This window comes from Plectropomus leopardus, chromosome 10, assembly GCF_026936395.1.
Source record: "Plectropomus leopardus strain MGB_pleo_1.0 chromosome 10, ASM2693639v1, whole genome shotgun sequence".
NCBI classification, from domain to species: Eukaryota; Metazoa; Chordata; class Actinopteri; order Perciformes; family Serranidae; genus Plectropomus; species Plectropomus leopardus.
The window spans coordinates 37,616,724-37,629,170 of NC_142185.1; the positions used below are offsets into that span (position 1 = coordinate 37,616,724).

The window sequence follows — 12,447 nt, forward strand, 5'->3', positions numbered from 1 at the left end:
GCTTCTGAGTCTGATTCATTTTTAGGACCGTGCTATCTTCATTTGGTTTTTGCATCATTTCAATCATCTTAATTAATCATCTGCTTACTCTTTGCTACTTTGTGCTGCAGCTGCTGAAAAACCTCGTCCCTCTGGATCAATACAGTCTGATCCCTGAGTGATCTGACAAATCTTAACTCCTTAGTGCCCACTTTATTATCATACACACTCCTATCGCTCTGCGCACAAAATACGCTTTTTAAAATCAGGCTTTAAAAAATATTAAATATTAATATAATTTTCTTTATTCATTGAGTTCAATTTTTAACCACCATCAGTCCTAATCATAAATGTCAAATATTAATTAACTTTAACTCTTTAAAGGCCAGGTATTTGTCATGATGCTACTATGTTTTTGGATAATTAAAAAACAAAATAAAATGCACCAAACAGTCTCCAAGGGTTAAACTTTTGACTGATTTCTGCTGATTATTGAATCACTGCAACACGTCGCCCTGAACTCACCGACCTCCGTTAATCCAACATGTTGTCTGTACGTCACATGAACATTTGTTTCTGCTCTGAAATCAGAGCATGTTTCAGCTGCGTCTTCATCATCCTCATCATCATGTGCAGCTTGTTTTGTTTAGTCCCAATAACAGATCAATAACTTCCTCTGTGACGCTGCAGCTCATTTATTTTCACTTATTTCTGTTTTGAACTGAATAAAAACAAATAAACAAGACACACGTCACATCTCTCTTCCCATTGGCTCTTGGACCTGAAGGTGAACAGGTGAACCCACCTGCCCGTCTCTAAATACTACATTACCCATGAGTCTCAGCCTCTTCTGTGTGAGAACAGCCGAATCAGCAGCTGATTATGATCCTACATTTCCCATGATGCACCTGGAGAGAGCATCATCGAAGACTCTTCACCTCCAGGAAATGCAACACACACGTCTGTGGAATGATGACATCATTGTGACATCATTGTGACATCATGAGGCCTCAGACAACGTCGTACAGCTGAGGGGGAAACCAGGGAGCTGATCTATTAAACATCAAGCTGATCAGAAATCAATCATCTTAATCCATCAAGTTTAATCATTTATAAGTTCTTAAAGATAAAAACGTCAATAATCATTTGGTTTCAACTTCCCAAAAATAATATTTGCTTCTTTGTCGTTTTGGACAATTAACTGGGTAATACTTTGCTTTAACTGGCCCAAAAACATTATTTTCATTACTGATCAAGTTTTATTGATTAACAAACTCATTATCTGGTGAAACACATTAACACAGCTAATGCATTCAGTATGTAAGCATGTAATAAATGGTTTGAATTATGTAAACACTGCTGTTATTAAATACATATATATATATATATATATAGGTATAGATATGTACTGGCAGTCAAAGGATTGTTTTAATTGCGATTATTCGTTGAATTTCGAAAGTTGAAGATGATTAGTCACTATTTATAATATACACACATATGTATATTATGGCAACTTGAGCAACTTCAGAAGAAAGGAGCAAGAAATTAGTAAAAAATAGAAGAAAATTACCTAAAATTAAGCTTTCAAAAAGGTAAAAAAAAGGTAGAAAACCTAATAACTGACAGGAGCCGTTCATAACTGACAGGAGCCGTTCATAACTGACAGGAGCCGTTAATAACTGACAGGAGCCGTTCATAACTGACAGGAGCCGTTCATAACTGACAGGAACAGTTAATAACTGACACGACCTGTTAATAACTGACAGGAGCCGTTCATAACTGACAGGAGCCGTTAATAACTGACAGGAGCCGTTCATAACTGACAGGAGCCGTTAATAACTGACAGGAGCCGTTCATAACTGACAGGAGCCGTTCATAACTGACAGGAGCCGTTAATAACTGACAGGAGCCGTTCATAACTGACAGGAGCCGTTAATAACTGACAGGAGCCGTTAATAACTGACAGGAGCCGTTCATAACTGACAGGAGCAAATCATAACTGACAGGAGCCGTTCATAACTGACAGGAGCCGTTCATAACTGACACGACCTGTTAATAACTGACAGGAGCCGTTCATAACTGACACGACCTGTTAATAACTGACAGGAGCCGTTCATAACTGACACGACCTGTTAATAACTGACAGGAGCCGTTAATAACTGACAGGAGCCGTTAATAACTGACAGGAGCCGTTCATAACTGACAGGAGCCGTTCATAACTGACAGGAGCCGTTCATAACTGACAGGAACAGTTAATAACTGACACGACCTGTTAATAACTGACAGGAGCCGTTCATAACTGACAGGAGCCGTTCATAACTGACAGGAGCTGTTCATAACTGACACGACCCGTTAATAACTGACATGATGCGTTTATAACTGACACGACCCGTTCATAACTTACACGACCCGTTAATAACTGACATGATGCGTTTATAACTGACACAACCCGTTAATAACTTACACGACCCGTTAATAACTGACAGGAGCCGTTAATTCATAACTGACAGGAGCCGTTCATAACTGACAGGAGCCGTTCATAACTGACAGGAGCCGTTCATAACTGACAGGAGCCGTTAATAACTGACACGACCTGTTAATAACTGACACGACCTGTTAATAACTGACAGGAGCCAGGAGCCGTTAATAACTGACACGACCTATTAATAACTGACAGGAGCCGTTCATAACTGACAGGAGCCGTTCATAACTGACAGGAGCAATTCATAACTGACAGGAGCAGTTAATAACTGACAGGAGCCGTTCATAACTGACACGACCTGTTAATAACTGACAGGAGCCGTTCATAACTGACAGGAGCCGTTCATAACTGACAGGAGCCGTTCATAACTGACAGGAGCCGTTCATAACTGACAGAAGCTGTTAATAAATGACACGACCTGTTAATAACTGACAGGAGCAGTTCATAACTGACGGGAGCCGTTCATAACTCACACGAGCCGTTCATAACTGACACGAGCTGTTAATAACTGACAGGAGCCGTTCATAACTGACAGGAGCCGTTAATAACTGACACGACCTGTTAATAACTGACAGGAGCCAGGAGCCGTTAATAACTGACACAACCTATTAATAACTGACAGGAGCCGTTCATAACTGACAGGAGCCGTTCATAACTGACAGGAGCCGTTCATAACTGACAGGAGCAATTCATAACTGACAGGAGCAGTTAATAACTGACAGGAGCCGTTCATAACTGACACGACCTGTTAATAACTGACAGGAGCCGTTCATAACTGACAGAAGCCGTTCATAACTGACAGGAGCAGTTCATAACTGACAGGAGTCGTTCATAACTGACAGAAGCTGTTAATAAATGACACGACCTGTTAATAACTGACAGGAGCAATTCATAACTGACAGGAGCAGTTAATAACTGACAGGAGCCGTTCATAACTGACACGACCTGTTAATAACTGACAGGAGCCGTTCATAACTGACAGAAGCCGTTCATAACTGACAGGAGCAGTTCATAACTGTAAGGAGCCGTTCATAACTGACAGAAGCTGTTAATAAATGACACGACCTGTTAATAACTGACAGGAGCAGTTCATAACTGACAGGAGCCGTTCATAACTGACACGACCTGTTAATAACTGACACGACCTGTTAATAACTGACACGACCTGTTAATAACTGACAGGAGCCGTTCATAACTGACAGGAGCCGTTAATAACTGACACGACCTGTTAATAACTGACAGGAGCCGTTAATAACTGACAGTGAACTCTGAGGGCGAGCCAATCAGAGCAGGTCCTCATATCTAAAGTAAGACAGACCTCTGTGTGTGTGTTCAGGACTCAGATACCAACCATAGTGTGTGTGTGTGTGTGTGTGATCTGTGTGTGTGTGTGTGTGTGTGTGATCTGTGTGTGTGTGTGATCTGTATGTGTGTGTGTGTGTGTGTGATTGATCTGTGTGTGTGTGTGTGTGTGTGATCGGTGTATGTGTGTGTGTGTGTGTGTGTGTGTGTGTGTGTGTTTGATCTGTGTGTGTGTGTGTGTGTGTGTGTGTGTGTGTGTGATCTGCGTGTGTGTGACCTGTGTGTGATCTGTGTGTGTGCGTGTGTGTGATCTGCGTGTGTGTGTGATCTATGTGTGATCTGTGTGTGTGTGTTTGTGATCTGTGTGTGTGTGTGATCTATGTGTGATCTGTGTGTGTGTGTTATCTGTGTGTGTGTGTGTGATCTATGTGTGATCTGTGTGTGTGTGTTTGTGATCTGTGTGTGTGTGTGTGATCTGTGTGTGTGTGTGTGATCTATGTGTGATCTGTGTGTGTGTGTTTGTGATCTGTGTGTGTGTGTGTGATCTGTGTGTGTGCGTGTGTGTGATCTGTGTGTGTGTGTATGATCTGTGTGTGTGTGTGTGTGATCTGTGTGTGTGTGTGTGTGTGTGTGTGATCTGTGTGTGTGTGTGTGTGTGTGTGTGTGTGTGTGTGTGTGATCTGTGTGTGTGTGTGTGTGATCTGTGTGTGTGTGTGTGTGTGTGTGATCTGCGTGTGTGTGTGTGTGACCTGTGTGTGTTCAGATACCAACAATAGTGTGTCACACATCACATCCTGTGTTGTTTCAGATCTGGCTTCTATTAATAGAGTCTGAATCCTCTGAGCTCCGCCCGCTTCAGCTCAGTCTCTGCTCCTCGCTCGCTCCGTCAAACTACAAAAACTTTATTTAAACTTTAAACGTGTCCCCAAAAAACAGTGCACGAGAGGCTTTACATCCCGTCACTCTGTGGGTTTCTGTGTGTGTTTCAGTGTGTGTGTCTGTGTTTCTGTGTGTTTGTGTGTGACCTCTGACCTTCGTTGGCGAGGATGATGAACTTGGACGGCTTGATGGTCTTCCCGTCCAGCGTCCATGTGACGGTGGCGTCTGCGGGGTCGGAGGAGGCGAGGCGGCACTGCAGCCGGAGCCGCTGGCCGTCCAGCACCGTCACATCCTTCAGCTTCTCCACAAACTCCGGCGCCTTCCCCCCGCCACTCTTCTTCTCGTTAATCCCTCCGTCCACGCAGTTGTTCACTGCCGCCTTCAGGCTCTCCCCGTTCTTCTCGGGGCTCCCCGGCTTCTTCTTGTTGGCGAGGACGGAGCGGAAGTCGCTGGCGTTCTTTGCGGGCGTCTCTGAGGGTTTGGTGCCGTTGCCGGCGGCGCCCTTCTTCCCCAACACGGCGCGGAAGTCGACCTGCTGCGGGGAGTTGCTCTTGCGGTCCTCCTCCGTCTTGGCTTTGACACCTTTGAGGTTGGCCTTAAAATCCATCTGGTGGCTTTGCTCTGTGGCGGCGGCGGCGGCGGCGAGGCCGGCCTCCCTTGACTCTTCTTCCCGGTTGTTTTTGGCGTCGAAAGCTCGCCGTCCCAGAAGTGAGCGGAAGTCGAGCTGCTGTGCCTCCCTCTGTCGCAGCTCCTCTTCGCCGCACTCCCTGGTTTCCACACAGCGCTTGAGGAGGCCTCGGGGAGCGGCGGCGGCGGTGGGTGAGTCCTGGTCGTCCTCCTCTTTCTTCTTCTCCTGGTGCAGGTGCAGGTTCTCCTTCTGCTCCTGGTTGGCCTCCTGCCACTGCCGACTGACACCACGGCCGCTGCTGCTGCCTCTCTGCTCCACGCCTCCTCCTGTGGCGCCTCCTCTCAGCACTGCGCTCCCACCAGCTGCTCCTCCTCCTCCTCCTCCTCCTCCTCCTCCTCCTCCTCCGGCTGCAGGGCTGCAAAAACGAGCACAGACAGATGGAGAGAGAGGAGGAGTAAACAGAGCTGATTAAAGCCCCCCAGAACAACAAGCTCCTCCCCCTACAGCTGGGAGGAGGAGGAGGAGGAGGAGGAGGACCTCCACTCTAAATGTCCACGTTACATCACAAGTGACTCGCCTGCCTTTATATGGGCATACACCCCGAACCACTGCACACACACACACACACACACACACACACACACACACACACACACGCACACACAGTTGTAAACACAAGTGAGTCTCTCCTTCCAGACCTCCCTGTCCTCCCTGTCCTCCCTGTCCTCCCTGTCCTCCCTGTCCTCCGTTTCCTTCCCGTCCTCCCCGTCCTCCACAAGACCGGACAGCTAACATTCGTTATTTTCAGCTCTCTTTTCTTATTTCACCAATTGTGGCTTTTTTAAGTTTCAGATTATTTTTTGCCATCGAAAACAAAAACACAGATCACTTTTTTCACTGTAACACACACACACACATACTCTCTCTCTCTCTCTCACACACACACATACTTACACACACACTCACACACACACACACACACACTCACACTCACACACACACACACACAGTGTAAACAGTGGTGACCAGCTGGGAGAGAGAGGAAATACTGTCTCTGATTGGTTCAGATGATATGGACGGATTAGAGGAGGTTTATGGGAATCTGTGGATATAGGACAGAGACAGCGAGACAGACAGAGAGAGAGACAGAAAGACAGACAGAGAGAGAGAGACACAGAGAGACAGACAGACAGAGACACAGAGAGACAGACAGACAGAGACACAGAGAGACAGACAGACAGACAGAGACACAGAGAGACAGACAGACAGACAGAGACACAGAGAGACAGACGGACAGAGACACAGAGAGACAGACAGACAGACAGAGACACAGAGAGACAGACAGAGAGAGAGAGACACAGAGAGACAGACAGACAGAGACACAGAGAGACAGATGGACAGGTTTGTCCTTTCGTTCCCAGGACAACGGTGTTTTTTGGGTCTTCTTCTTCTATGGTGTGTCATTACAAAGTTACGCTGCCAACTACTGGCCTGGCGTGCAGCGTTTTCGGTCGTTTTTGTGGAACCGCGCAGACGAGGATCGTTCTCACAGTGTTTTCATGTGAACGCAGATTTTTAAAAAATCTTTTCTAAACGAGGCCTCACAGAGCAACGTTGGCTTAAAGGAGAAGTTACACGAGCATCAATGGAGGGTGTGCACGTGACATCACAGCACGCCGAGGCGCTGCGGTCACGCCCACTGAGAGGCAGAAAGACGGGGGCAGCGTCAGCTTGAACGCTGTGAAAATTCAAAAAGCACATCGAAAATAAGAGCTGCTGAAAAACTGACTGAACAAATACATCCAACACTCAGTCAGAGCTTTGTTTACAGACTGCCGAAAAGAGGGAAAGACACGAAAAGAGAGGGAAAGACACGAAAAGAGAGGGAAAGACACGAAAAGAGAGGGAAAGACACGAAAAGAGAGGGAAAGACACGAAAAGAGAGGGAAAGACACGAAAAGAAAAGAGAAGCCGGTGAATCCACCCAAACATGGACTGAGTGTATTTCATATTAAATGTACTAAAGTATTACAGGTAGCAGTAAAAGTAAATTATACATATATATCTATATCTGTCAGCACTGTAAACTGACTTATTCTCAGCTGATTATCTGATTTGATATTTATCATCTTTCTCATTATCGGTTTGTTCTTAAATCTCGCGGCTCATTAAATAAATTCAATTTAAAATGTGTGTGTTTCGAGGCTTTCGTTTGCCTTCAAGTTTCGCATCGTGTATTTTGCCGGAGTTAAAACCAGGTACATATAAATGTCGGGATGAACGATTTCTGGCCACGTGTCAGCTGGAGTCCAGCTGCCTTTAACTTGAGCAGACAATTGTTGGTTTTACTCCCAGTTTCTCTGATTCCACTGCTGAACTCCAGCAGGTGGACGGATGTTCTGCTGCTCAGTCCGACTGAGGGGACGTGCTCGGGGGGGGCATGACGTCAGCACCTACCCTCCATAAAGGACAAGAAAGGAGGACTGCTATTAAAGAGTGAGTCGAGCATACTCGAGCTAATAGTGACGTTAGAAAACGATGGAAATCCTGCAGCAGTAAATCTTCTGTCATAACGTGTGTCGTCCTCACAGTAAACATCATCCTCTGAGCAACATGAATATCCGAACCAAACGAGCTGTGAAGTTTATTAGGCTGAAAGATATATATATATGATCTATACATGTGAGCTTTCATGTCTAAAGTTAGGACTCACCTGCTGTCCTCTCCTGCTCGTCCTCTCGTCTTGTCTGTCTGTTCATCAGAGATGGACAGACAGGCCACAGCGCTGCACTCCCCGACATTGTTCCTGACAGACAGACAGGCAGAGAGTCGGCGCTTTGCTCAACGGCACTTCAACAGAATATAACCAACAGTTTCTGAAGACATGACGGTCACTCGCATAAAACTACACATAAAAAGACACGATGCTGTGAGGTCTCGTGATGCTGTGAGGTCACGTGATGCTGTGAGGTCACGTGATGCTGTGAGGTCACGTGATGCTGTGAGGTCACGTGATGCTGTGAGGTCACGTGATGCTGTGAGGTCACGTGATGCTGTGAGGTCACGCGGGACTCTACCGCATGAACACGCATGTAACTCTTAGAGTTTCTGACACAACTTCGTGCTTTGTGCTGGCTGCAGTAATGGATATTTTTGAATCACAATTCATCATTTTTACCATTTTACATCACATCCATACGCTGCTGGCTGTAAAGCTGTAATATGGACGTCTTACCGTGTCTGTATCAGACCGTATATACGGTCTACGGTCTGTATTCAAACTACCGGTTATCAGTGAGCAGCGGAGCTCTAGAGACAGTTACTGAGAGGTACTGGACGTAGTATTTTTAAAGTTGAGCTGTGTAATAAAACACGGGGCAATATTACAAGCAGCACCTTTTATTACCTTTTTATGGGCGCAACATGTAACGATTCTGTTAATTTGATTTCTCCGGTCAAGATTACGATATGATTCCCTGATGAGTCGTATGTATATGTGTATGTATATGTGTGTGTGTGTGTGTGTGTGTGTGTGTGTGTGTGTAGAGAGAGATAAATATTATCTGATAATCACGTAAATATTAAAACCGACAGCACCGCTGTTGCTAATAAGCTAAGCTACTACAGAGACATGCTCGTGCACCGGCGCTGTTCGCTTCGAGCACTCGGGTCATCTGTGTGAGCGAGCCAGTGAGTCGGAGTCAGTGCTCGGGTACACTCGGGTACACTCGGGTACACTCGGCCGCGTTCGGCTGTCGTTACTCACTTCCACCCTGCTCTATGGGCCGGTAGATCCGGGTATTTTACACTTTTCTAAACCCGGAAAAAGAGTTTTCTCTGTTTCATGCGTCACTGAGCAGCTCTCATAGGAATGAATGAGGCTCCGCCCCCACGGCTGTATCCAGATTTATTATACATCCATGGTAGGAACTGGCTCCCTCATGATGCAGCAGTATCTACAAGAGCTGTTATTGCATCACATAACTCTGAGAAAATTTTTAACCCACAATTCCATCATGGCTCCATAACACGCCTATGTGAAATAATGACGGCTAGTGCGGTGACTGCAATAGAAATAAAGCTGCTGATGTTTGAACATCCATCGCCATGGTTACTGGGATGTTATCACCAGAGAAGTCAGTGGAAACAGTCGTCTCCATGTTGGGTTTTATATACGTTTTGTGCAGATCTGTGACGGAAACCCTCCTACATACTCTGTTAGCAGAATACTAAATACTGGTTGCACTCAGCAGGGATCTTTCTAGTACCCAACAACCCTTAATGCTGCCTGTACCCGACCCCACAGCGCTCAGTCAGCCCCGCCCCCCATGTCTCTGGTCCAGGGTTATCCTGTTGACCTTTACTGCTTTGGTGTGTCTATATGAACATGTAATGTACACCTGTCAATGTGCACTGATGGTTTAATATAGTTTAAAGAGAACCAACCACCTTTCTTTAGAGTCCGTGTCCCTTTAGTCTCTACGTCTGATTTGTAGACCCTGCAGAAAGCTGAGAACCGCTGCAGGACATGTGAACCTCAGAATAAATACTCAAATGAACAAGTGAAGCTACTGGGATAAACTGGGGCTGGTGGGGGTCTGGGGTGGATGGATGGATTATGGATAGATTATGGGTGGGGGAGGGGTAATCCTCACTCCCTCTGCATACTGTAGATCACAGAGGATTATTTTAACATGTTGATGTACACGAACATCTGCTAATATCTGTCGTTTCCTCAGCGTGTGCTGTTATTCACTCACCTCAGGGTGACCAGGTACTCTCCAGAGTGGTGCTTTTTAACTCTCCTGAACAAGAACAAGAAGAAAAGGGAGGATCTGAGTTTTCATAAAGTAACTGATACCCAGTTTACAGTCCACGGAACAAATCTGGCCCCTGACAGGGCCCCTGGTGGCCCCCCAACCATTTTCTAATTGACAGTAAAAATAAAGTGATTGACTCTGTGAATAGTTTTTGTCCTTTTAGTGTCCAGAAAGGTGCCAGAGTGCATAAAACAGCATCAAAATAGAGCCCCCACACACCCTGACAGAGGGCCTAGCCAAGACCCTAATGTCCTAAAATCCTAGAAATGTCCAAAAGTCCTAAAAATGTCATAACATCTGAGAAATGTCCTAAAATCCTAGAAATTTCCTAAAATTAAAAAAATTTCCTCAATTCTAAGAAATGTCATTAAGACCTAGAAACGTCCTAAAATCTTAAAAATGTCACAAACTCTTTATGGCCCGCTGTGACTGCCCACTGCCCCCCTGGCCCCCTGGCTCCTGGCTCCTGGCTTCCTGGCTCCTGGCCCCCTGGCCCCTAGCTCCTGGCCCTCTGGGCCCCTGCCCCCTGGCCCCTGGCCCTCTGGCCCCTGGCCCCTGGCTCCTGGCCCACTGCCCCCCTGGCCCCTGGCCCTCTGGCCCCTGGCTCCCTGGCCCTCTGGCCCCTGGCTCCCTGGCCCTCTGGCCCCTGGCTCCCTGGCTCCCAAGCAGGTTAGATGGCTGTTGGGTTGGTATCTGAAGTGAAATAAAAATGTTTGACCTGATGAGCAGAGAGATGACGTCCTCTTTCTCCAGCAGTTCGTAGTCTCCTCCGGAGGTCAGAGGTCGGCTCAGGTTGGCTCTTGTCCAGGTATGCTGGGGGAACGGGTCTCCGGCGATGGCGCAGGACAGGAGGACGTGTTGACCCACAACGGCGCTCACAGGTTTGGGTTTGGTGATGAACCAGGGCTGGACGCCGTCCTGAGGCTCTGCCACGGAGACACAACCATCAGCACAGATAAAAAGACTCCTGACACCTTCACCTGGGCTGGGCCATCCCCCCGCCCCCAAAAAAACAGATGAGTCTCTGCCTAAAAGTTGTGTGCAGGTGTGACTGTTAATAGACCTGCTCACTGACAGCTCAGGCTGAAGCCTGTGTGTGTTTACCCTCCACAGTCAGCCTGGACTGGGTGTGGTCCTCTCCGTACTGGTTCCAGGCCTGGCAGCTGTAGGTCCCAGTGTCCTCGGGGAACACCTCCTGGATCAGCAGGGTGCAGCAGTTCTCCTCCCTGAGGAGGTGGAAGTCCTCAGACTCTGTCACCTCCTGCCCGTCGTGGAGCCACATCACCTCCGGAGGAGGGAGACCTGAGGAGCACAACGACCTCATTAGTGCACGCAAAATCCATACTCGTCAATAAATGAATGAAACACTTGAACTCTGAGGAGTTGGTCCTGGTCTTGGTGTTGAGGCCTGATAGCTGAACTAGAGTTTCCCACACACTCATCTATCGGTGACGGCCCACCATGAGCTGCTGCCTCTGGCTCCTCAGACCCCCCAGTGCAAAACTTTTAGCCGTTAAGCTCCGAAACGCTGCAGAAGCCTGCCGGAGGATCTGAGAGGAGCCGAAAATATTTGTACTTTTGAACTAAAAGCTGATCTTTTTAGTCTGGCTTTTATGTTGTATCTTACTGTCACAATTTTACAATTTATATTTTATTATATTGTATTTATTATTTATTATTATAAGACCCAGTTTTGCTTTTTCCTGTGTTGTTTTTGTCTTTGATTCTTTAAACTGTAAAGCACTTTGAATCGCATAGTCAGTAGCCTGTTGATTTCACCACACTGTCGGAGCGCAGAGTGACTCTGGACACAGACAGAGCAGTGGAGCAGCAGACGCAGTGAAAGCAAAACTTAAACTGCACTAAGTTTGAAAGATTACTTTCACTCCTCTTCAGCAGCTGCTCCTCTCATTTATCCATGTGATCAGCTCTGATCAGATCAATTGATCAGTTATCCTCCACCCTGAGAGACACACCCTGTCCCTGTTGCCACCTCCTTCTGTTGTAACTTTATTTTGTGTGTTTTATTGTTTGTTTTGGAGTTGTAGATTTTGATTTAGTATTTTCTTCCATGTTGTCCGTCTGTAACTTTTGTTGCCGTCTGTCTCAGTCAGGACACTCTTGAGTTTGTTCTGGTTTAATAAAGTTGAAATAAAATGAAAAAATAAGTGCCATCAGTATTCTGAACTCAACAGAGTGACCGATGAGCTTTAATCACAGACAGAAGAGGACATGGACTGATTTTAATGTGTTCACTCTTTCTAAATGGCCGTGTCTGTGCGTTTGATTCACTAACTGCTTTTCATCATGTTGTCCCCTGAGTCTGGTGGGCTGAAGACAAATGTCCACTTCTGCTG

The 12,447-nt window shown here is 46.4% G+C and overlaps 1 protein-coding gene across 2 annotated transcripts in view; it reads right to left on the bottom strand.

The window, feature by feature from the left end:
- The window catches only part of mylka (myosin, light chain kinase a), a 69,262-nt gene that overhangs the window by 25,586 nt on the left and 31,229 nt on the right, over positions 1 to 12,447 (bottom strand). For both annotated transcript variants that reach the window (XM_088083829.1, XM_088083828.1), the window contains exons 14-18: positions 11,195 to 11,392; positions 10,809 to 11,016; positions 10,031 to 10,075; positions 7,984 to 8,076; positions 4,796 to 5,685 (exon numbers count right to left, since the gene is read on the bottom strand). In XM_088083829.1, coding sequence (XP_087939955.1) covers positions 4,796 to 5,685; positions 7,984 to 8,076; positions 10,031 to 10,075; positions 10,809 to 11,016; positions 11,195 to 11,392 — 1,434 coding nt within the window. The remainder of the gene's footprint in view (positions 1 to 4,795; positions 5,686 to 7,983; positions 8,077 to 10,030; positions 10,076 to 10,808; positions 11,017 to 11,194; positions 11,393 to 12,447) is intronic.